This window comes from Mobula birostris, chromosome 12 (genome assembly GCF_030028105.1).
Source record: "Mobula birostris isolate sMobBir1 chromosome 12, sMobBir1.hap1, whole genome shotgun sequence".
Lineage (NCBI taxonomy): Eukaryota > Metazoa > Chordata > Chondrichthyes > Myliobatiformes > Myliobatidae > Mobula > Mobula birostris.
Window position 1 is genome coordinate 35,010,769 of NC_092381.1, and position 23,130 is coordinate 35,033,898.

Consider the following 23,130-nt stretch of genomic DNA (forward strand, 5'->3'; position numbering starts at 1 on the left):
TTGGTGTGACATCAAGAACTCAGGAGAGGTGAGGGAATTTATTCTGGGAGGGGGGGAGGTGGAGGGAGGGGAATGTACCCATATCAAACTTGCAGAAGATGACATCTCAGCCCCAGGACTATGCTGTGGAGCACCTCAGGGAAGTGCCTTTGCCAATGACCTTCCTCCAGTAAAAATTATGTTAGCTGATAATCGATTACACTCAGGCAATTCCATTCACAACTCTCCAGAAAATTAAGTCATCCACATGACATACAACAATATCTGAATGGCATTCAGACATGGGCTGGTGTGGCATGCAACTATCAACAACAGGTGCCAGTTAAAACCCACTTCCAACAAAGGCCAGTCCAAGCACATCAAATTCAATGGGAATGCTGGCATATTATTCCCCCTTGGGCAGTTGCAGGAGGAACTGAGAGGCTGAGCAACCCACAGCAGATGATCCACACCTCGTATCTCACAGCTTTTCCACCACCCACAAGTCCGTGGTTTGCTGGTATGCTCTCCCCTTGCCCGGATGTATGCAGCGGCAACAGCGTCGAGTTCAGCACCATCCAGGACAAAAACAACCTATGTCGTGCTGCCTCAACATTACACTCCCTCCACCTCATCTGCAGTGTCACCTCAGCAACCCGGCAACGCCTCCTGCATCAACCTCTCTTGACAATGTATCCAAATGGAATGCATGGGATTCCTTCATACTGCCTGTGGGAGCACTTTCACAACATGGTTGCAATAGTTCACGGTGGGAGCTGACTACACCCTGCTCCAAGGACATTTAGATGGGTGATAAATGTTGGCCAAATCAGTGACACATGCACCCCACAAATTAAGATAAAAAGTGATGAAGATAAAATTCAACTACATCAACATATGATAAACAATCCTACTAGAGTTATGCTTGTTATAAACCCAGAGTGCCAAAGAGTTCAAATGACAGTGTTATCTGAATATCAGCTTCATGCATACAACCACTACTGCAAGTTTAACTCATTCCATTACCTAGGAGAAAACCTATGGTGATATACATCCAGCTTAGACTGAAGGCAAAGGATCCAAGAAACAGCCCGAGCATGGAGAATATACCACCAATCATAGTGATGACTCTGTGGGACAGCTTGAGATTGAGTACGCTGGCTAATGGAGCTGCAGGAACAACAAAGAAATGGTTAGGTAGCATTGCTTTCCACAAACTAACCGTGAGACAACTTTTAGTTTAAAATTAAGAACGAAATTTAAAATTACTGATGATTAACTTAACTGAGTTGGTGAGGATTAATCAGGAGTGCAAACATGAATTATTTCAGAAGATGACAGGCTGCTTTAATCATGGGGTTTCACTAATACACTTCTCAGCTTTGGTTTCAATCTAATCTCATTCCTACTGTGAACATGTCTAAAATGTATTAAAAAACAACACTTATCTGATTTGATTATTTATGCTGTGGAACAGGCTCTTCTGCCCCACCAAGCCATGTCACCCAGCTACCCACTCATTTAACCCTAATCACAGGACAACTTACCATGACCCAATTAATCTATCAAGCTGTATACCTTTCAATTGTGGGAACAAACCAGAGCGCCAGGAGGAAATGTTCCCGCTCATGGGAAGGGCATACAAACTTCTTACAGATGGCATCAGAACTGAACTCCGAACTGCAACGCCCCAAGCAGTAAAAGTGTCATGTTGCCTGCTCTGCCCCCCACCCCCAATCCTCTGCGCAAAGAAGTACTGTTTTTGAACACATCTGAAAGGAATGCACCAACTTGAAGGCAAGGTTAGAAGTATGGCTCCATTCTACCAAAGTAGAATGTACACGTTCTCCTTGTGAGTGCACAAGTTTCTTCCCAAATCCTAACGATGAGCGATAGGTAAATTGGCTTATGTTACTGAGCCTTTACTCAATAGAGTGTTGAAAACAAGTTACAGAAGAAAATAAGTGGGGGGGATAGGACTGAAGGGATGATTGCTCTGGGAGATGGCACAGACGTGATGAACTGAATGGCCTCCTCTGTTGTAAGAATTTTTAAAAATGAAAGCTATAATAAAAACCACTAGGCTGGATCATACTGGACTTGGCCTGTGGCCAGGCCTCACTATCAGGTTAATTGCCTGCACACCCAGGATGTGGAGGGCTGAGGAAACCGAGCCCAGTTGTTCCATGAGATGGGACGGGCTTCAGGTTGTGAAATTTGCCTCCGCTTACTGGCCCTCAGGAGCTTTGTAAACTGCATTTAAAACTATTTGGTAGCTGGATCGGTTACAAAAATCCAAAACTTCCTTGCACAAAGTATTCATTTTGACATGGTGGGAAAAAATAACATCAACAATCTAACCTGACTCTCCCTAGGTAAAGATCGGAATGGGATAATAATCTAGTAGTGGTATCCAATGCTTCAACATCTGACTAGATCTTATAACACTGGAGAGTTTGACTGAGCTTGCAAAGAACTTCAAAACCCAGGAACTAGCAAAGCACAGCTGGCTCATGAACCAAACTAGTCAAACGTCCGAGGTATGAATATTTATTCAAATGATATTAACCCGGAACTGTAATGCCCATATTTTCCTCACTAAACACTTTAATGTTGTTTTCACAGTAATTCCATCCCAGAGGGAAGGCAGCATTAAAACTGCAGAAGGTTATAGGCTCTGCCTGGCCCATCGTGGGACACCTTCAAAAGGCGATGCCTCAGGGAGGCAGCATCCATCATTATGGACCGCAACTTGAAGCTCAACATTAAGCTTCAAGTTCCTGGGGATGCATCAACATCATCGAGGATCTATCCTAGGCCTAACACTTTGTTGCAATCATGGAGAAGGCATGCCAATGGCTCTACTTCCTTAGGAGTTGGAGGGGATTTGGTAGGTCACCAAACTTGTGCAAATTTCCACAGATGTACGGTGGAGAGCACTCTGACAGGTTACATCACAGTCTGATAGGGACAGGAGTCCTCAGGGGGCTGTAGACACAGCCAGTCCCACCAAGGGCACAACCCTCACCACAATCAAAGACATATTCAAGAGGAACTGACTCAGTAAAGCAGTATCCATTATTAAAGACCCTCACCATCTGAGACAACAAGCCCTCTTCCCACTGCTACCATCAGGGAGAAGGTACAGGAGCCTGAAGACACACACTCAACGCTTTAGGAGCAGCTTCTTCCCCTCCACCACCAGGTTTCTGAAGAGTCCATCAACACTACCTCAGTATTCTGCTCTCTTTTTGCACTATTTTTAATTTTTATATGTCTTATTGCATTCTTTATGTATTGCACTGTACTGCTGCCACATGACAATAAATTCCACGACACAAGGCAATGATAATTAATCTGATTCTGACAACTACCTAGGTCACCGACTGATACTTACAGCTCAGATGAAACACCGCCACATTGATTGCACTGATCCAAGAGACCTTAAAGGCGAGTGTGCCAAAGCAGTTCTGGATATCAAGGAAAAAGATTCCGAACGACCTCACGAAACTGGACGTCAATCCAGTGATAGTGAAGCACGAGGCTAAAACTACCCATCCGTAGCCACCGTCTGCATATTTCGGAGCGCGAGCCCTTTTATTTTGTTTCTTGATAGGGCAGTTGGCAGCTCCAAGTTCTTCTGATGTTGAAGCTTCCATTGAACCTTTTACATATAAAAAAAAGTGTGAGCTCATCACTTAGTTCTGCAAATAGAGCATTGACTCAACACATTTTTCATTTTAAGTGCTGGATAACATTAACACATTTCTGATTTTTTACTTTTGTTTCAGTTAAAAAAATACAGACATGGAGTTTCAATGCCAGTAATAATGCTGTCACCTTGTAAATCCACACTGGAGGATTTGCATTAGGTCTGTCCAAAACCTTTTGCTACAGCACTGTTACTTTAAGTAATCCTGCCCTGGGGACGCTCCCTTGTCACCATGCCCATAGTTTTTAAGAAGCCAGATAGAAAACAAAGTACAGGTCCTGGCCACCTAATCCAAAACAAAAGGCTGTATGTACTGAACAGGTCAGGCCACATCTGAGGGAAAGGAAAAGCCCTTCTCACAGATGTGCCCTGACCTAGCATTTTCCGCGTTTACACGCCAGGAAGCCTCTTTAAAGGAATGCCAAGCAGCTTTGAAAGCCCTGCATGGCGCTGTCTGAAGCTGGGAGATGCAAAGTGGCTTCATAGATCATTTCAAATAGACTGAAGGCATCCTCACATACACCATCATCCCCAGGTAGGTGTCAATTGTAAATGAAAAAAAAAAGAAAGCATTGGAAATGCAGGATCTGAAATAAATACAGAAAATGCTAGAAAAGCCCGACAGGTTCGGCAGCATCAGTGAAAAGAGAAACAGTCTCAACGTTTCAGGTCAGAGACTCTTCATCAGAGCTTATGTTCAGCCCCTGCAGGTTTCTGATGTTCATGCAGATGATAACTTAATTTTCCCTGAGGTAATCTCCAGATGAACTGTTGTTCAGATCAGTCTGAAACAGTGACTGACATTCTAAACAAAATCTGCAGGTGACCGAAATCCAAACTAAAAACTGAAACTACGTTGGAAATACCCGAGAGGTCAGGTAGCATTTGCGGAAAGAGAAACAAGAGCCAAAAATTTCAAATCAAAGGCCCTCCATCAGAATGAGTAAAAATGAGTAAAACAGGTTAGTTTTAAGTTTAGGTTGAGATTCATTTATTTATATGTGCTAGCCCAGTCACCCATGGCGTCAAACAGGGCTGTGTGCTCGCACCCACACTGTTCAGCATGATGTTTTCTGCCATGCTGAACAATGCCTTCCAGGACAGTGATGCTGGAATCAGCCTCAAGTACAGAGTGGATGGGAAGCTCTTCAACCTGAGGAGACTTCAAGCTGTTACCAAAGTGAAGGAGACTGTTCTGAGAGACTTCCTCTTTGCCGATAACTGTGCCCTGTATACTGGCTTGGAGCCAGAGTGCAAGTCAATATGGACAAATTCTCCACGGCTTGTCACAACTTTGGACTCACCATCAACATCAAAAAGACCCAAGTTATGCACCAGCCAGCTCCTCATGCACTGTACACAGAATCCAAAATCACAGTCAAAGGACAGAAAGTACAGGCAGTTGACCAGTTTATTTACCTTGGCAGCACCCTCTCCCGAGCAGTCTCAAAGTGACTAATGGTGTCGAGGTCTTCATCGACGACGATGCACGAACTACCATATGTGCTAGTTTGCTCCCTCTTTCCTATGGTGGGTTTGTAAGTTAATTGGCAACTACAAATTATTCTTGAGTATAGTCAAGGGGCAGAAAGAATCAAATGGGAGTTAATACGGATGCAAGAGAGAACAGGTGGCACGGCAATAAAGAAATAAGACAACAGAGCTGACAGGGTTACTCAACAAGGTCATGATGGGCTGAATGGCCTCCTCCAGTTTGTAATCAATAATCCAAACTGGCAACGAGAGCTCTCCTTCCAGAAATCTGACAACTAAAAATGACTGTTCATTCATTTGCTTCTTAATGAAGTGTCAGGACTTAAGAATTAAAAGGTGTACAGTGGGTAGAAGGTTAAAGGGCATTTACCCGCGCCTCCCCCCCCAACTACCCTCTCCCATCAAATGTAATACAAATTATGGCAGTCACAACTTTATTAAGCTCCATCCCTTTAAATCAACCCAAACATAGCCTGTGATAAATATCAAGTGCTCGTGCCTTTAAATAGTCAGCTCCCCATGCACTCAGAGTGCCACCTTACCTGATTCAGTTGTCACTTTAATGGAAGACTTTGAATGCACGCTCTTCTGTTTGAAATTTATTCCTACTTTGAAAAAAGGACCGACTAATTTGCGTTTCAAATTTGGATTGCAAGAGAGTAATTTTTTCAGGTATCTCCAGCTAATAGACTATATAAGATCACATCTTTCTGGTTTTGAGACAGCAGAACCTGATAAATTAGATAATCATTTAAGATCATATTTAGGGACAGAACACATCATAGCCAATCTGTATGATGCCATACAAAACAAGTGTCATACAACAGTGGATAATATTATAAAAGAGTGGGAAAAGGAGTTGGGTACAGAGATAGAGGAGGTTATATGGAATGAGGCTTTGGAGTATGTTAACTCCTGTTCCATCAATGCCAGGCTTTGTTTAATACAATTTAAAATCCTACATAGACTACATTACTCAAAAGTAAGGATTCATAAAATATTCCCAGAGGTGTCCCCAGTGTGTGAGAAATGCAAGTCCTCAAAGGCGAATTTGTTACATAGTTATGCTTTAAGTCCCAGGATACAAGAGTATCGGAAGCAAATATCTGAGGTCCTATCGAAGGTACTAAAGGTTCCGATAATACCACACTATTTAATAATTTTTGGAACTTCTGTGAGGTCAAATAAATTCCAGGCTACCCAGCAACAACTCCTGACCTATGGCATACTTAGTGGAAAGAAACTCATACTGATGTTCTGGAAAAAGGAGGAAATTCCATCACCCACACAATGGTTGGCTGCATTAATGGATAGTCTGCATCTAGAGAGGATAAGATACGTTATCAAGGACAGACTCAAGGAATTTGAAAAAAATCTGGCAACCATTACTGTTGTATTCAGAAGAGACCGACAGCTGAACTAAGTGTGGGGGCGGGGGCGCGGCAGGACATAAACAGCACATACAGGAGGGGTGAGGGGAGGGGAGGGCTGGGAAGGGAAAAGGAGACGGGGTGGTAGGGTTTCCCTTGATTTTTGCTTGATAACTATACATACATTCATTTGACTTTCATTATGTTATAAGAAAGAAAAGAAAAAAAAGCATTGTGCTTTAGGATATTGTCGGTTGTGGTTAAGCTGATGTGGCTTCACAATAAAAACACTTGAAACAGACTAATTTGCATTTATCACACTTCCTTAATTTCCACATCTCAAATTGTTTCACTAACAGTAAAATAGTTTTTGAAGTGTAGTGACAGTTGAAATGTAGAAAAACCAAAACAGTAAAGCAAAGGAATGCTTATCCAAATAGCCCACGTTACCACTGGCGATTGAGTTAGTGGTATGCACCAATAAGTGATATATCAGGGCAAACTCTAAAAAGCTCCTCTGCTTCTCTTCAATTAGTGCCAGAAGATCTTTTGTATCCGAAGTGGCAGATTTGGACTAACGCTTCCTCAAAGGGGCACATCTGCAATTGTGCAGCATTTGCTCAGCATTTAGATCTAGACTTTGACCCAGGAGGCGTCCATACTTACCGTTAGTACTGACCGTATCACCGTAAATAAACAAACCCTTGTGTATCACTTCCAAGGGACCTGTCGCAGGAACCTGATCCTGCAGTGAACGGAAGTGGCCCGGTTCTGAACCTGCTTTATATCAGATGAATCTATTTATAACAGGTAAGTTGTTGACAAAGTCAATTCAAGGAAACCATTTCAGTTGGGAGGAGGGATGAAAGAAGAGCAGCAAAGACCATGGGTGCAGTAAAGCATAAATCACAAGAACAAAACATGTCAACAAATGATATGAAAACTGCTGGCAAGCACACGTTACTCATTTCTGTTTCAGCTTCCCCATAAGATTCATTTGTCGCCTTATTTACCTAAAAAGTCTGCCTCAAGGTTAAAGGATCTCAGCTCGCTTCATTCACTGTTTAAAGTTTTTCATGATCACTGGAATCAAACACTAATTATGGTTCATGCAAAGACACAGTCTCATTTCAGACAATGCAAATAAAACAAGCAATTTCAACACAACTTTCTTCGGATCCAGATGACTGCAAGGTATTCAAAGTCAGTAAGACCAAGGAACTGAGTGGGAACTCAGAAAGGGTAAGACGATGGAACACACACACACACACACCAGTCCTCAGAGGGATCAGAAGTGGAAAGAGTGAGCAATTTCACATTCCTGCGTGTCAGTATCTTTGAGGATCTAACCTGGACCAAACATATTGATGCAGCTACAAAGAAGGCACGACAAATGCTATATTTCATTAGGATTTTGAAGAGATTTGGTATGTCACAAAAAAAAAACCCTGCAAATTTCTAGAGGTACAGTACCGTGGAGAGCATTCTGACAGGCCGCATCACTGTCTGGTATGGGAGGGCTACTCTCCTGATGGAGGATCCCAGCCTGAAACATTGACCATTTCTTCATTTCCATACATGGCGCCCGACAGCATTCTGTGTTTTGCTGCAGAGAAACCCAGGGTACAAGTGCCCAGTTCCTCAAACATAGCAACACAAGCAGAGAAAGTGGTGAAGATGGCATCAACCAAGCCTACATTCATCAGACAAGGGACTGAGAATGAGAGTTGAGGTGTCACGTAACAATTGTGCAAGATTTTGGTGAGACACCACACAGTAATGTGTGTGGTTCTGGTCACCTAATTATTGAATTATTATCAAGCAAAAGATTAGCAAGGATTTTGACAGCGAATTGAGAGTTCAAAGTATAAGAAGATACTGGATTGGCTACAGCCTTTGACTCTGGAGCGTAGGAGGCCAATGGTTGACCTTCTAGATGTAAACAAAATCATGAGGGGTACTTGATTTTGTGAATGGTAACAATATTTCCCCCCAGATTGAGGAGTCTAAAACTAAAGAGCCGAGATTTAAACCGAGAGGAAAATTTTAAAGCAGGCATGAGAAGCAACTTTTTCAACAGTGGGTATATGGAACGCTCTGCCAGAGGAAGCCATAGAGGTACAATTACGGTCTTTAAAAGGCATTTAGACAGGTTTAGAGGATTTGGGCCAAATATGTGCAACTTGGCCAGTGTGGATTGTTTCCATACTGTACGACTCGATTTCCTTCCAGATCCTGAAATGACTAATTGAATCAGTGTGGGAACAACAGACTTTTCCACAGAAGGAACACTAAATATCTGAGTGGGTAGATGGGTGGGTGGTTTGTAAGATGTGCTCCTCCCTTTGCTTCTTCAGGACTTGTAGGTGCTCCCAGTGCATGGCTACGTGGCTCTTAATATCATCCTGAATGTTCCTTTACTGCTTCACACAGGCATGGGCCAAGGTTCCCAGGAGATGTTTCTACACGTACTCGGTACTGAGCACCTCATCTCTCAAAAGATGCAGAAATACAAGGTGACTAATGCATAGCTTCCTTCAGACCACCTTATAAGACAGCAGAGACTTACACTACCTCTCTACGATCAAGGCAAATATCCAATGCTTACAGATTCAAACAACAATACACTTGTTTACAGATCTTTGCAGGTCACAGGGATCAAAAATAAATGTGCCATGTTTTAGTGTTTCTGCATCGTCTCCACTTGGTAATTTTGGTTCCACTTTCTACTCTGTCAGCCACCGTGGACAGTCTCAAGCCATTCTGCAAAATGAGGAGGGTTGGGCATGGGGCTAGCAACCCCATCCCATAAAAACCCAGAGCTACAGAAACGCCAATGAAAGCTCCAAAGATTTCATCCCTGGGAGAGGAAGGGCCTTTGCCTCGAAGAGTTACACAGGGGGACAGCTTGAAAGACTGGCCCAGAACAGAGAACTCTGATGCCTCAGTCGGGGTGATGGGGGTAAGGCAAGTGAATTTCTACTATGTCCAATGATTAACAAGAATGACTTAGGGAGACATTCTACTCTAATGTATCAGTGGGATCAGAAACAGCTTCAGCAAGATCTCCAACATGACGCATTGCATCTTGCACGCTGAGTTGATGCAGAATTTGAAGAATCCAATGAATTACTTTTAAAATAATGACTGCAACACATTTTCCCCTGGTATGTCAATCCATCAGAAATTAGAATCAGTCAGGAAGTCAACATGCCAAAGGGGACTCACCTGCAAAAGCACTGTTGACTAACTTCTCAAGGATGCAAGGTCACTGCTTACTTAGCTGGCCGGGTGGAGGTTACTTGGAGTGAGGTTCAGTGACCAGCTGATGGTTGGACTTGTTATATTTGAGCAACACCTGCAGTTCTGGCAATGAGGAGGGGGACACTGCCACCGGAAGTCCATTTGCCTACAAATCAGCAGCTTGACATCTGCAATATGACAGACAATCTGATAAAGACAATCACAATGAGGCCAAAATATATTAACGTCAGCGAAAACATACAGTACATTCCAAACGCGAGGAAGTGTACGGATGCTGGAATCCAAAGCAACACACATAAAATGCTGGAGGAACACAGGTCAGGCAGCAACTACATGTAACGCCCTGGTTAAATTTTTTTACTGTTACATTGTAGGTATTTTATTTTAGCAGTTTAGTAAGAGCAGTCTGTTCTGCTTTTAGCATGTTTGGGTTTGAACTAAAGATACGAGGCTATGTTTTTCGATTTTGGCTGACACAACATTCCTATCATTCCTCCTGTCTTCTCCCAGCTCCTCACAAACAGACTTCCACTCCATCACGAAAACCTCTCCACCCAGGAGGGAAAATGGCTGAGGATGCTGTCCCTGTTGCACAAGGTGCTTTGTGCAGATGAAAGGCTTCAAGGAGCAAGAACATACCTGGTGTAGGGGGTATGTTCGTGCCCGGGTAAATATCAAGAAGGAACACGGGCTGTCCACGGCGACCGTAGAGGCGTTCCGGGACAGTTGGGCTCCGCCGGTGGTTATTGCCGTCATTGACAGAGATGGAAACATTTTAATGTGTATTGTCTATTCGTAATGAAGGAATTGTGTTAGTCACCGGTTTGTATATATAGCACTGAATCTGTAATAAACCTATTTTGTATATATAAAAAGAACAACACTCCCGTGGGGGAGCCCGCTTGTTTGAGGTGGATTTCGAGCAACCTTCAGGTGCTGCGTACCTTCACACAGACCGTGGGTCCAGCACGCACATTAAAGACAACTTCTAGATGAGCTCCAACTTAACGCTCACAACAAGCTGGAGGAACTCAGCAGGTCGGGCAGCATCCGTGGAAACGATCAGTCAACTTTTCAGGCCAGAACCCTTCATCAGGACTGAAGAGGGAAGGGGCAGAGGCCCTATAAAGAAGGTCGGGGGAGGGTGGGAAGGAGGAACAGAATCGTGTTTACCATTGAGCTCCAACTTACGTGCACATTTGAACTGGGTTAACTGTAATGGGCCGTTTTTATTTTTTCCCCTTTTCTTTTTCCTATTAACTGTTTGATAAGACTGACACTTTGTAAATATACTTTCTTTATAACTGTATGCAGTGTATGATCTGTTATTTCTTGCCGACAGCTAACTGCATGGGGGCAGTATTTACACGGATTCGCACAAATCAGGGTTTGGGTGGCCGAGACATCTCAGGTTCCTGGTTTCGGTGGGACCCAAGTCATACTGACCCTACTAGACATACAGAGTTTAAGAAAGGTGCTCCAGTGGCTAAGGACGCCCAGTAAAAAGGGGTTTCATAAGGAAAAGAGTAAACAGTCAACATCTCGGGCTGAGACCATTCTTCAGGTCTCGGCTCAAAACGTGTTGTTTATCCACTTCCATAGATACTGCCTGACCTGCTGAGTTCTTCCAGCATTTTGTGTGTAGAACATTCCAGTTAATTGGGACACATCAGGAGGAGTATATTTTCACCCAATTAAACAGCTGCTCAATTAGCTGGTTTCATGGAAATAGTTAAAAAGGGATAAAAAAAAAAGACCAAGGACCATTTAACTGAGTAACAAATTATGTTTTTAAATGAAATACAGAACAAATTAGAACACAACCAATATTACTGGTGGTTGTCTGCCATATCCAACAATAACAGGAAACCTGTGCGGGAGAGTTTTTAAAGCTGTTGCACTGGGCAGTTCCACTTCCTTGACCTCGGATGTCCAGGTCCAGTGGGATGAGCAGACTGCACAACTGGGGTCTTTCCTGGTTACAGTAGATAACCACGACTACTTCTGCACCTCAACATGCCTTTCGCTCTCCACAGTGGGTTGCCGAACTGCCTTCCTAGCCGTTGGATCTCATCCGCCCAGTCTGTCAGCGCTGACTTCGCATGCCAGGACAAGCATGTCCCTATCTCACCAGGGTATGAAACCCGCCGGCTATCCTCACCTGGTTTAGCCCGCCTGTCAAAGCGGTGTACCGGTGTGTGGCCGCTGACGCATGCAAACAGCTACTTGAAGCCACAGGTGGGAGTTTAGTGTCTGGTGAGGACTGAAGGTAACATTCAAGATGATTGTTGATACCTTCAAATTCTTTGTAGTTACTAACTTGAAGTAGTGAGATCATTTCATTTTCACTCCTGGCCATTTCTTGCAATTCCAAGCCTGTGTGCTTGAAACTGCAGTGAGCAAAACAGTTCTGAATCGTCTTACTGCTTATTTCTCGCCAACTATCAGAGACAAAAATTTCTGCTGTGTGAACACAAACACATGCAACTGAAGCTATTGGAGAACTATTCACTCTACGCACGGTGTAGTGTCTAACAGCCACATGACATGTATGTGACTGATGATAGTTTAAAAATGTTCAACAACAGTCTCCTGCTCAATTAAGTGGTATATTGTCCAAAATAAACTAAGGGATTCTCTGCTATTTTCTCAATTTGTTTTTGTTCTTTAAGAGTTAATCCAACTAATTGGCTGCCCTGGTTTATCAATGGTCCAATTAACTGGAATCCATTGTATTTGGTAAGTTATAGTTTAAAGAACAAAAGTTCAGAAACTCCTCAGATGGGCAAAGCCACTGTTACTGAACAGATGTAAAGAATCTGGAACCAAATGCAATTTTATTGGGTCCTGCCAAATTCACACAAACACTACTTATTTTCTCTCTGAACATGTACAGGAGATTTGTGTTTAAAGATCTAAAATTTCAGAACTTATTTTAAATTTGTTTTACCTATTCCATAAAAAATGCACTTAAAAGGAATATTGGACAGATCTTAAAGATAATTATTTTGAAACAGCATTAAAAAAAGAAGTCAGATGACTGCTTCTTACTTTTCAGCTACCACAGGTCTTGGCCTGCTTTGACAGCCCTCTGCTTGGCTCTTCTATCCATCTGTCAACTACCTTATCCAACATTCATAATACTAGTTTCCTTCAGCACTGCATTCCACAAAATCCTCATTGTCCACCATCTCCTCCCCTTAAATCCAAACCTGGTTTCTCACAGCACTCTCTCTCATACTTTCTTTTAGAATTATTCCATTAGCACTCATTCCTGGGATCACATCCTGTGCACTAATCGAGGTATCAATATAACTGTAGTCAGATATCTTCATTCCTGGATTCAAATCCAAGATCGTGGGCACCACAGTAGCATAGCGGTTAGCACGATGCTATTACAACTCAAAGTTTTCTGGAGTTCAGAGTTCAGTTCTGGCACCTTTCTGTATGGAAAATTGGATCAGCCATGAAGAAATGGCAGAGCAGATCGATGGGCCAAAAGGCCTAATTCTGTTCCTCTGTCTTACGGGCTCTCTGTATGTCGTCCCTGTGGTTTTTGCCAGATGCTCTGGTTTCCTCCCACGTTCCAAAGATGTACAATAGACAATAGGTGCAGGGGTAGGCCATTCGGCCCTTCGAGCCAGCACCACCATTCACTGTGATCACGGCTGATCATCCAGTATCAGTATCCAGTTCCTGCCTTATCCCCATAACCTTTGATTCCACTATCTTTAAGAGCTCTATCCATCTCTTTTTTTGAAAGCATCCAGAGACTTGGCCCTCGCAGTTTCTGGGGCAGAGCATTCCATATATCCACCACTCTCTGGGTAAAAAAGTTTTTCCTCAACTCTGTTGTGAATGACCTACCCCTAATTCTTAAACTGTGGCCTCTGGTTCTGGACTCACCCATCAGTGGGAACGTGCTTCCTGCCTCCAGCGTGTCCAATCCCTTAATAATCTTATATGTTTCAATAAGATCCCCTCTCAGCCTTCTAAGTTCCAGAGTATACAAGCCCAGTCGCTCCAATCTTTCAACATATGACAGTTCCGCCATCCCGGGAATTAACCTTGTGTACCTACGCTGCACTCCCTCAATAGCAAGAATGTCCTTCCTCAAATTTGGAGACCAAAACTGCACATAGTACTCCAAGTGTGGTCTCACCAGGGCCCTGTACAGCTGCAGAAGGACCTCTTTGCTCTTATACTCAATTCCCCTTGTTATGAAGGCCAGCATGCCATTAGCTTTCTTCACTGCCTGCTGTACTTGCATGCTTGCTTTCAGTGACTGATGTACAAGAACACCTAGATCTCATTGTGCTTCCCCTTTTCCTAACTTGACTCCATTTAGATAATAATTTGCCTTCCCATTCTTACCACCAAAGTGGATAACCTCACATTTATCCATATTAAACTGCATCTGCCATGCATCTGCCCACTCACCCAACCTGTCCAAGTCACCCTGCATTCTCATAACTTCCTCCTCACATTTCACATTGCCACCCAGCTTTGCGTCAGCGGCAAATTAGCTAATGTTACTTTTAATTCCCTCATCTAAATCATTAATATATATTGTAAACAGCTGCGGTCCCAGCATTGAACCCTGCAGTACCCCAGTGGAAACCGCCTGCCATTCCGAAAGGGACCCATTAATTGCTACTCTTTGTACGAGGTAGGTTAACTGATCATTGTAAATTGTCCCGTGATTAAGTTAGGTGTAAAGTGTCCCCTGATTGGGTTTGTCAGTGGTTGCTGGGATGGTGTTGCTCAAGTAGGCCAGAAGGGCCAACTCTGCTCTGTATTGCTAAAATAAAATAAAATAGATCCCCTTGCAACAAAAGTCATCATTTCACTTGCAATATAAAACAAGGTCAGGGAGTCACTCAGTGGTTCAGCCGACATCCGTGGAGGCAAAACAACAGCTGACATTTCAGGCCGAGACCCGGCATGAGGAGGGTTCCCTTGCCCAAAATAACTACACACCCACCTCCCTGATAAATGCTGCCTGACCAACAGAGTTCCTCCAGCAACATACTGAAGGATTCTGTCCCTGCGTGAACATCATTTGCCTTCCTAATTGCTTGTAGTACCTGCATTTGATACCTTGAGTACAAGTGCAGTTGGTCCTTTTAAACATCAACAGTTCCCATTTAAATCAACTCAACATCATTGTCTTTTCTACTAAAGAGGTTAATGCCACAGGTGTTCCACATTCAACAATACTCCATTGTTGTTCACTCACTCAAATTTACTCTCAAGGCGTCTTTGCAACCTCATCACTAATTATATTCTCACATGGCTTTGTCTCATCAGAAAAGTGCTGAATAAAAGCAGTTTCTTTTTTTGTGTATAACAGGAGGCCAGGATTATGATATCCAGGAAACATGCTTGTAAATGTAAATATTAGGCAGCATAGATTGGGAATCAAGCAGCATGTAATAGTATTCAACTATCATTAAAATGGTAAGGTCCTGATTTTATGGCCAGACAACAGAGTGGAATTCCTTCTCCTTCAAACACTCAGGCTAGCCTGCAGAAGGCAGAGGGTGGTGGTGGTGGAGGGAGCACATTCAGATTGGAGGATTGTGACTAGTGGTGTCCCACAAGGATCTGTTCTGGGACCTCTACTTTTCGTGCTTTTTATTAACGACCTGGATGTGGGGGTAGAAGGGTGGGTTGGCAAGTTTGCAGATGACACAAAGGTTGGTGGTGTTGTAGTTAGTATAGAGGATTGTCGAAGGTTGCAGAGAGACATTGATAGGATGCAGAAGTGGGCTGAGAAGTGGCAGATGGTGCTCAACCCGGAAAAGTGTGAGGTGGTACACTTTGGAAGGACAAACTCCAAGGCAGAGTACAAAGTAAATGGCAGGATACTTGGTAGTGTGGAGGAGCAGAGGGATCTCAGGGTACATGTCCACATATCCCTGAAAGTTGCCTCACAGGTGAATAGGGTAGTTAAGAAAGCTTATGGGGTGTTAGCTTCCATAAGTCGAGGGATAGAGTTTAAGAGTCGCGACGTAATAATGCAGCTCTATAAAACTCTGGTTAGGCCACACTTGGAGTACTGTGTCCAGTTCTGGTCACCTCACTATAGGAAGGATGTGGAAGCATTGGAAAGGGTACAGAGATTTACCAGGATGCTGCCTGGTTTAGAAAGTATGCATTATGATCAGAGATTAAGGGAGCTAGGGCTTTACTCTTTGAAGAGGAGGATGAGAGGAGACATGATAGAGGTGTACAAGATAATAAGAGGAATAGATAGAGTGGATAGCCAGTGCCTCATCCCCAGGGCACCACTGCTCAATACAAGAGGACAGGCTTTAAGGTAAGGAGTGGGAAGTTCAAGGGGGATATTAGAGGAAGGTTTTTTACTCAGAGAGTGATTGGTGTGTGGAATGCACTGCCTGAGTCAGTGGTGGAGGCAGATACACTAGTGAAGTTTAAGAGACTACTAGACAGGTATATGGAGGAATTTAAGGTGGGGGCTTATATGGGAGGCAGGGTTTGAGGGTCGGCACAACATTGTGGGCCGAAGGGCCTGTACTGTGTTGTACTATTTTATGTTCAACACTTGCCTTGCATGGTTTTGGATCTGGGCAATCCAAAGACTAACTGCCCACAGTCAAGGCTACAGTCTCTTTACAAGAAATCCTGTTGTTACCGCTATTGACAGCAAAACACTCAATACCATATTTGTCAATAGTAGTGATGTACTACTGCCTGTATTACCCTACAAAGATTTTATCAGCTTACTGGAGATTAGGATTTTCAACTGTGTTTTTTTCCTAGGTTCATTCATTCCAATTCTGTCTGGGGTGGCTTCCAGTTTTAACATCAGGCTCTTTGGATCCCTTGCACACATCCTAACCCATACCAAGCCTCCACTCTCTAACTCACACTCCCCATAGACTGACCCAATCTAACTCAAATTCAGAATTCTGAAACCGGTTGGAGGGTCACATTTTGAAAAAGTTGGAACAATGTCATAGGGGAGGGCAAAACTAAAGGTCATCAATGCAAATTCAGTAAAAACTTCCCTAACCAGCCAGTGATGAGAATCTGCAACCTGCTGCCACAGAGTGACCAAGGTAAACACCCTGACATAATAAGGGCTCCCCAGTTAAAAGTTAATTTATTATCAAAATACATACACGTCACCAGAAACAATCCTGAGATTAGTTTTCTTGTGGGCATACTCAGTAAATCTTTGAAACATATAGAATCAATGAAAGACCCCGCCCAACAGGACAAACAACCAATGTGCAAAAGACCACAAACTCTGCAAATACAGAAGAAAACATAAATCAGCAAAAAATATCAAGAAGATGAGATGAAGAGTTCTTTAAAGTGAGTCCACAGGTTGTGGGACCAGTTCAGTGATGGGACAGGTGAAGTTATCCCTGTTAGTTCATCAGCCTGATGGCTGAGGGGTATTAACTGTTCTGGAATCTGGAGGTGTGGGTCCCCTGGTTCCTGTACCTTCTTCCTGATGGCAGCAGCAAGAAGCGAGCACGGCCCGAGTGGCGGGGTTCCTTGTTAATGTACCATTATAAATAATGTTTATTGTACCATGTAGATGTACTCAATGGTGGGGAGGGCTTTACCCGTGATGGACTGGGCCAAATGCACCGTTTTTCATAGGATGTCCCATTCATGGGCATTGCAACCAGTCAGTATATTTTCCATTCATGGGTGATGGAACCGTCAATGTACTTACTCTCTACCACACATCTATAGAAGTTTGTCAAAGTTTTGGATGTCATGCTGAATCTCCACAAACTTCTAAGGAAATAAGAGGGACTGCCCTCCTTTCCTCGTAATTGCGCTCACTTACTGTGCCGAGGATAGAGCCTCAGAATCAGAATGAAAATCAGGTTCAATATCACCAGCATATGTGTGAAACGTTGTTGACTTTGTGACAACATTACAGTGCAATACATGATAAATTAGAATAAAATTCACAGTTAGCATTTATGTATATTAGTTAAAAATAGTAGTGCACAAACAGAAATAACAAAGGTAGTGAGATAGTGTTCACAAGTTCAACGTCCATTTAGGAATCGGATGGCAGAGGGGAAGAAGCTGTTCCTGTGTGTGCCTTCAGGCTTCTGTACCTCCTACCTGATGGTAGCAAAGGGAAGAGGGCAGGGCCCGGGTGAACTGGGTCCTTGACAATGGACGCTGTCTTTCTGAGACACCACTCCTTGAAGGTGTTTTGAATACTGAGGCTAGTGCTGATGATAGCGCTAACTAATTTTACAACCCCATTGCTTCTTTTGATCCTGTGCAGTAACCGACCCCCCACCTCATACCAGACAGAGAGGTAACCATTCAGAACGCTCTCCATGGTGCATTTGTACAAACTTGCAAGTGTTTTAGATGACATACCAAATCTCCTCAAACTGAAATATAGCTACTGTTTTGCCTTCTTTATAGCTGCATCAAAATGTTGGCACCTGGCTAGGTCCTCAGAGATATTTACACCCCGAAATTTGAAATTGCTCACTCTCTCCACTTCTGATCCCTCTGTGGATTGGTTTGTGTTCCCTCATCTCACCCTTCCTGAAGTCCACAATCAGCTCTCACACTGAGGATTTTTAAGTTGCTGACTCTCCCCATCTCCAATCCCCCAATGAGGACTGGATATGGACCTCAGGACCCCTCCTCCCGTTCGGCTCCTCAGTCTTGCTGACACTGAGGGAGGGGTGGTTGTTGCGGCACCATTCGGCCAGATTTTCAATGGCAGCTCTTCATAGGGCAGAGACTGAACAACAGGTTATGGTGGTACTGTATATAGCAAACTGAGGCGCAAATGGAGCATAAATGGCAGACTGGGTCCAATAAGCATATTTTGTTCTGCAAAGTTACTTGCGAAGAGATTTAACTTCCTGAAACGTCGACTGCACCTCTTCCTAGAGATGCTGCCTGGCCTGCTACGTTAACTCGCATTGTTTTTCGTTGTAAATGGGTACTGTATTTGAAACCGGACACGTCCCGGAACTGGGCAAGCTCTGTCAGAAGGAAAACAGCGCTCATGCACTTGGATCAGAAGTGCTCTCTTGTCTCTACAATTCCCTTTTGCTGTGGATTTAGGCAGCATCGTGTAGCGACGACGTGTCTCGTACTTACAAATTTGATTGGTTTCTAAAACTCGAACGAGGAACAAAATTAATACTCAATAGTAACTATTAACTCTATGTGCGCGGACTCCTAAATCGGAATTTTCATCGAAATTTCGAGAAGTTATAACACATTTGGTGGGGTTTTAGAGAGCATTTACGTAGTATTCGATGTAAGATTAAATTTCGCGCTAGGGCTGAAATTAGCTCGATTCTCTAGGTTGTATGGGATTAAAATTCTAACATGGAGGCAATCTATTTAATGTGCAGAACTGTTTAAAGCGGTATTGCAAAGTGCTTGGTGGCAGATACAGCTAAACACAATTTAATTCAAAGTGTTTTGCAACGATGACAGCCTCCCTCCCATTCGCTCGATGGTATTTTCAGGTCCGCGAGCAATTGCACTGCCGCGACATAGGAAGCAGCAACTGTAATCCTCGGTGACTACAGGCACTACAGAGAAAGCAAAGGCAGAGCTGCAGTTGTCACCGGCCAAGATAACAAACCGGTATAACGTCCACATCTGCAGGAAAAGACGGCCAGAAACACACACAAATAACCCATTGATCACCGGAAAAGAACTGCCCCCAGGAATTGTAATAGAACCCCGACCTTACCAACGAAAACATACGCGATATACGTTAATGACTCCCATCTCTCGGGATCAGCCGAGTTTAAAAATCCCTCATCAACCATTCACCCTGGGCTGTGGCGTCTCTCCTTCCCACTCACTTCGTTACGCCCCACGGTTCAAACCAGCTGCTGCATTAAACTCCATAAATGTATTTACTTCCTTCAGTAATCTGGAAAGCTAACAATGATGAAAGAATGATTCTCTGACCAACTGATTTCCAAATATACTCTTTCACTTAACGTTCTTTGACGAGATGACACACATTTCGCAAACACTTTATCACCAGCCAAGTCTAAATTTACAGCAGCCACTTTGTTCCATCGCCAGTGCATCACTGCAACTTTTTTTGCAGCAGACGGACAAGTCAGCAGGGAAGTCAGTCCAGAACTTGTAAAGGCCCAAATCAACTCACCAGTTCTTCCTTTAACTGCTGCGATTCCAGTCGTAATTTCTGCAACGATTTTAACCAGTTCTTAAATTCTGTTTCGATGCATATGTTGACAGAAGTGAACAACGGCAACTTTATCCGCCTCAGCTCATCATACACTTGTCAATTCGCACTTTTGTTACCGCCCTCTATCCCCACCTCCTTACACTGTCCAAGTCTTCAGTTCAATATCATAAACAAGTTTAATATCACTGGCATGTGACGTGAAATTTGGCGGCAGTGGTACAGTGTGATGCATAACAATAACGATCTGTAAATTACAGTAAGTAATATATACATCTTAAAAAGCTAAATTAAATAAGTGGTGCAAAAACAGGAAAAAAAAGTAATGTTCATGGGTTCAATGTCCATTCAAAAATCTGATGGCTGAAGAGAAAAAGCTATTCCTGAATCGTTGAGTTTGTGCCTTCAGGCTCCTGTATCTCCTCCAGGATATGAGCAATGAGAAGCATGTCTGCTACTTTTCACATTGTTTGTCCAATGATTTGGACAACGGAATTGAAGGCTTTGTGGCAAAGTTTGCAGATAACAGGAATACTGTACAGATGAAGGGGTAGATAGTGCTGAGGAAGCAATGCAATTGCAGCTGGACTTAGACAAATTGGAAGAATGGGCAAAAAAGTGGCAGATGGAATACAGTGTTGGGAAATGTATGATAATGCATTTTGGTAAAAGGAACAATAGTGCAGACTATTATCTAAACGGGGAGAAGCTTCAAACATCAGAGGTGCAGAGGGACTTAGGAATCCTCGTGCAAGACTCCCAGGTTAATTTACAGGTTGAGTCTGTGGTAAAGAAGGCAAATGCAATGTTGGCAGTTACTGTATTTCAAGGGGAGTATAAAAGGAAGGAGATAACGCTGAGCCTTTATAAGACACTAGTCAGGCCGCACTTGGAATATTGTCAACAGTTTTGAGCCCCATATCTCAGAAAGGATGTGTTGTCATTGGAGAGAGTCCAGAGGAGGTTCACGAGGATGATTCCGGGAATGAGTGGATTAACATATGAGGAGCGATTGGCAGCTTTGGGCCTGTACTCACTGGAATTTAGAAGCCTGTGGGGAATCTCATTGAAACCTACCAAATGTTGAAAGGACTAGATAGGGTGGATGTGGAGAGGATGTTTCCTAGGGTGAGGGTATCCAGAACTAGAGGGTACAGCCTCAAAATTGAGGGGCGACCTTTTAGAACAGAGGTAACATAGAACATAAAAATTTACAGCACATTACAGGCCTTTCAGCCCACAATCTTGTGCCGGCCATGTAACCTATTCTAGAAACTGCCTAGAATTTCCCTAATGTATAGCCATCTGGTAAGGAGGAATTTTTTTAGCCAGAGAGTTGTGAATCTGTGGAATGCCCTGCCACAGACTGAGGTGGAGGCCAAGTCTATGAGTATATTTAAGGCAGAAGTTGATCGTTTCCTAATTGATCAGAGCAACGAAGGATATGACGAAAAGGCAGGTGCATGGGGTTGAGTGGGATCCGAGATCAGCCATGATGGAATGGTAGAGCAGACTTGATGGGCTGAATGGCATGATTCTGCTCCCATGTCTTATGGTTTATGTCCTGGGTAATACACAAGAACTTAAGAAAAGCTCTTTACAATCTATTATGCACTTCTGAAATAAAATCACACACAGATTCTTGGAATAAAGTATATGCTTTTACAGGACTAAAACCATTCTCGGTCTCTCTGAAGTACACTGGACCAGCTGGACCACAAGTTTTAACATTGCCGTTTTTATGTTCAAATCCCTCCATGGCATCATGCTTCCATACTTCTGTAACCTCCTGTCACACAGCTCTCAGATCTATGTTAATATTTACAAAATGAAAGTAAATAGTTATGGGATTCAGTCCTCATCTGGAAAAAATTCTAAAAGTAACCAGTAGCATGATACTCTCCCACTGTTTGATGAAGTTTCCAACACTGGCTATGACATGATCTCCACAAAATTTAGATTTCAGTCTTCCCAAGCTTGTTTATCATATAGCAACATAAGAATCCTTTAATAATGACTTCCAACAATCTATGATTTGTAAATCCTGTGAAGATGTCAAGTTGGGCACCCACTTCTGAAAATGAGAAGAAACCCTGCTGATATTGGAAATCCAACATATAATAAACATGTACAAATTAGACGGGCGGAGCTAGAGGGGGCCTTAAGGGGCCGTAAGGTGCTTTAAGGTGGATAAATATCCAGGGCCTAGCCTGGCACGTTCTTGGACTTTGTTGAAAGCTGCAGAAGAAATTGTGGAGGCCCTTCGAGAGTTGTTTTTGCTTCATCTCTGGCCAGTTTCTTAGGCCAGCTCTAATGTGGTACCATTGTTTTCAAAAAACAAATCAGGAAACTACAGACCAGTGAGGCTGACATCTATGTTTTTATTTATTGAGATACAGTGCAGAATGGGGTCTTCCTGCCTCTCAAGCCGTGCCGCCCAGCAACCCCCAATTTAACCGTAGCCGCATCATGGGACAATTTACAATGACAAATTAATCTGCTAACCGGTACGTCTTTGTACTGTGGGATGAAACCGGAGCCACCAGAGGAAACCCATGGTACGGTCATGGGGAGAACATACAAACTCCTTACAGGGTGCGGCAGGAATGGAACTCCCGGTCGTTGGTACTGTAAAGTGTTGTGCTAACCACTACACTACTGTGCCATCTCTGACACTGGTAGTGGTGAAGTTACTGAAGGAGTTTCTGAGGGATAGAAACTAGCAATATTTAGAGACAGGGTCTGACTTAGGACATAGAACATAGAAATCTACAGCTTATTACAGGCCTTTCAGCCCACAATGTTGTGCTGGCCATGTAACCTACTCCAGAAATTGCCTAGGATTTCCCTACTGCATAGCCCTCTATTTTTCTAAGCTCCATGTACATGCCTGAGAGTCTCTTAAAAACCCCTATTGTATCTGCCTCTACTACCATTGATGGCAGTGCATTCCATGCACCCACCAGTTTTTGTGAAAAACTTGCACTGACATTCCCCCCCGTACCTATTTCTACGCACCTTAATACTATGCCCCCTCATGTTAGCTGTTTCAGCCCTGGAAAAAAGCCTTTGGCTATCTACATGATTAATGCTTCTCATCATCTTATACA

At 43.3% G+C, this 23,130-nt stretch overlaps 1 protein-coding gene across 14 annotated transcripts in view; it reads right to left on the reverse strand.

Moving 5' to 3' along the window:
• Positions 1-23,130, reverse strand: part of LOC140205836 (monocarboxylate transporter 13) — a 50,008-nt gene that overhangs the window by 16,078 nt on the left and 10,800 nt on the right. For 4 of the 14 annotated variants that reach the window (XR_011887978.1, XR_011887979.1, XM_072273600.1 and 1 more), the window contains exons 1-3: positions 19,553-19,839; positions 3,377-3,643; positions 1,006-1,149 (exon numbers count right to left, since the gene is read on the reverse strand). Coding sequence is in view for 12 of the 14 variants with exons in the window: in XM_072273600.1 (XP_072129701.1) it covers positions 1,006-1,149; positions 3,377-3,643; positions 19,553-19,631 (490 nt within the window). In the remaining 2 variants the exon portion in view is untranslated. Of the gene's footprint in view, positions 1-1,005; positions 1,150-3,376; positions 3,644-3,819; positions 3,966-5,110; positions 5,173-7,221; positions 7,292-9,783; positions 9,987-19,552; positions 19,844-19,981; positions 20,106-23,130 lie in introns of those variants that run through there. The other 10 variants (XM_072273604.1, XM_072273606.1, XM_072273603.1 and 7 more) reach the window with 10 other exon arrangements.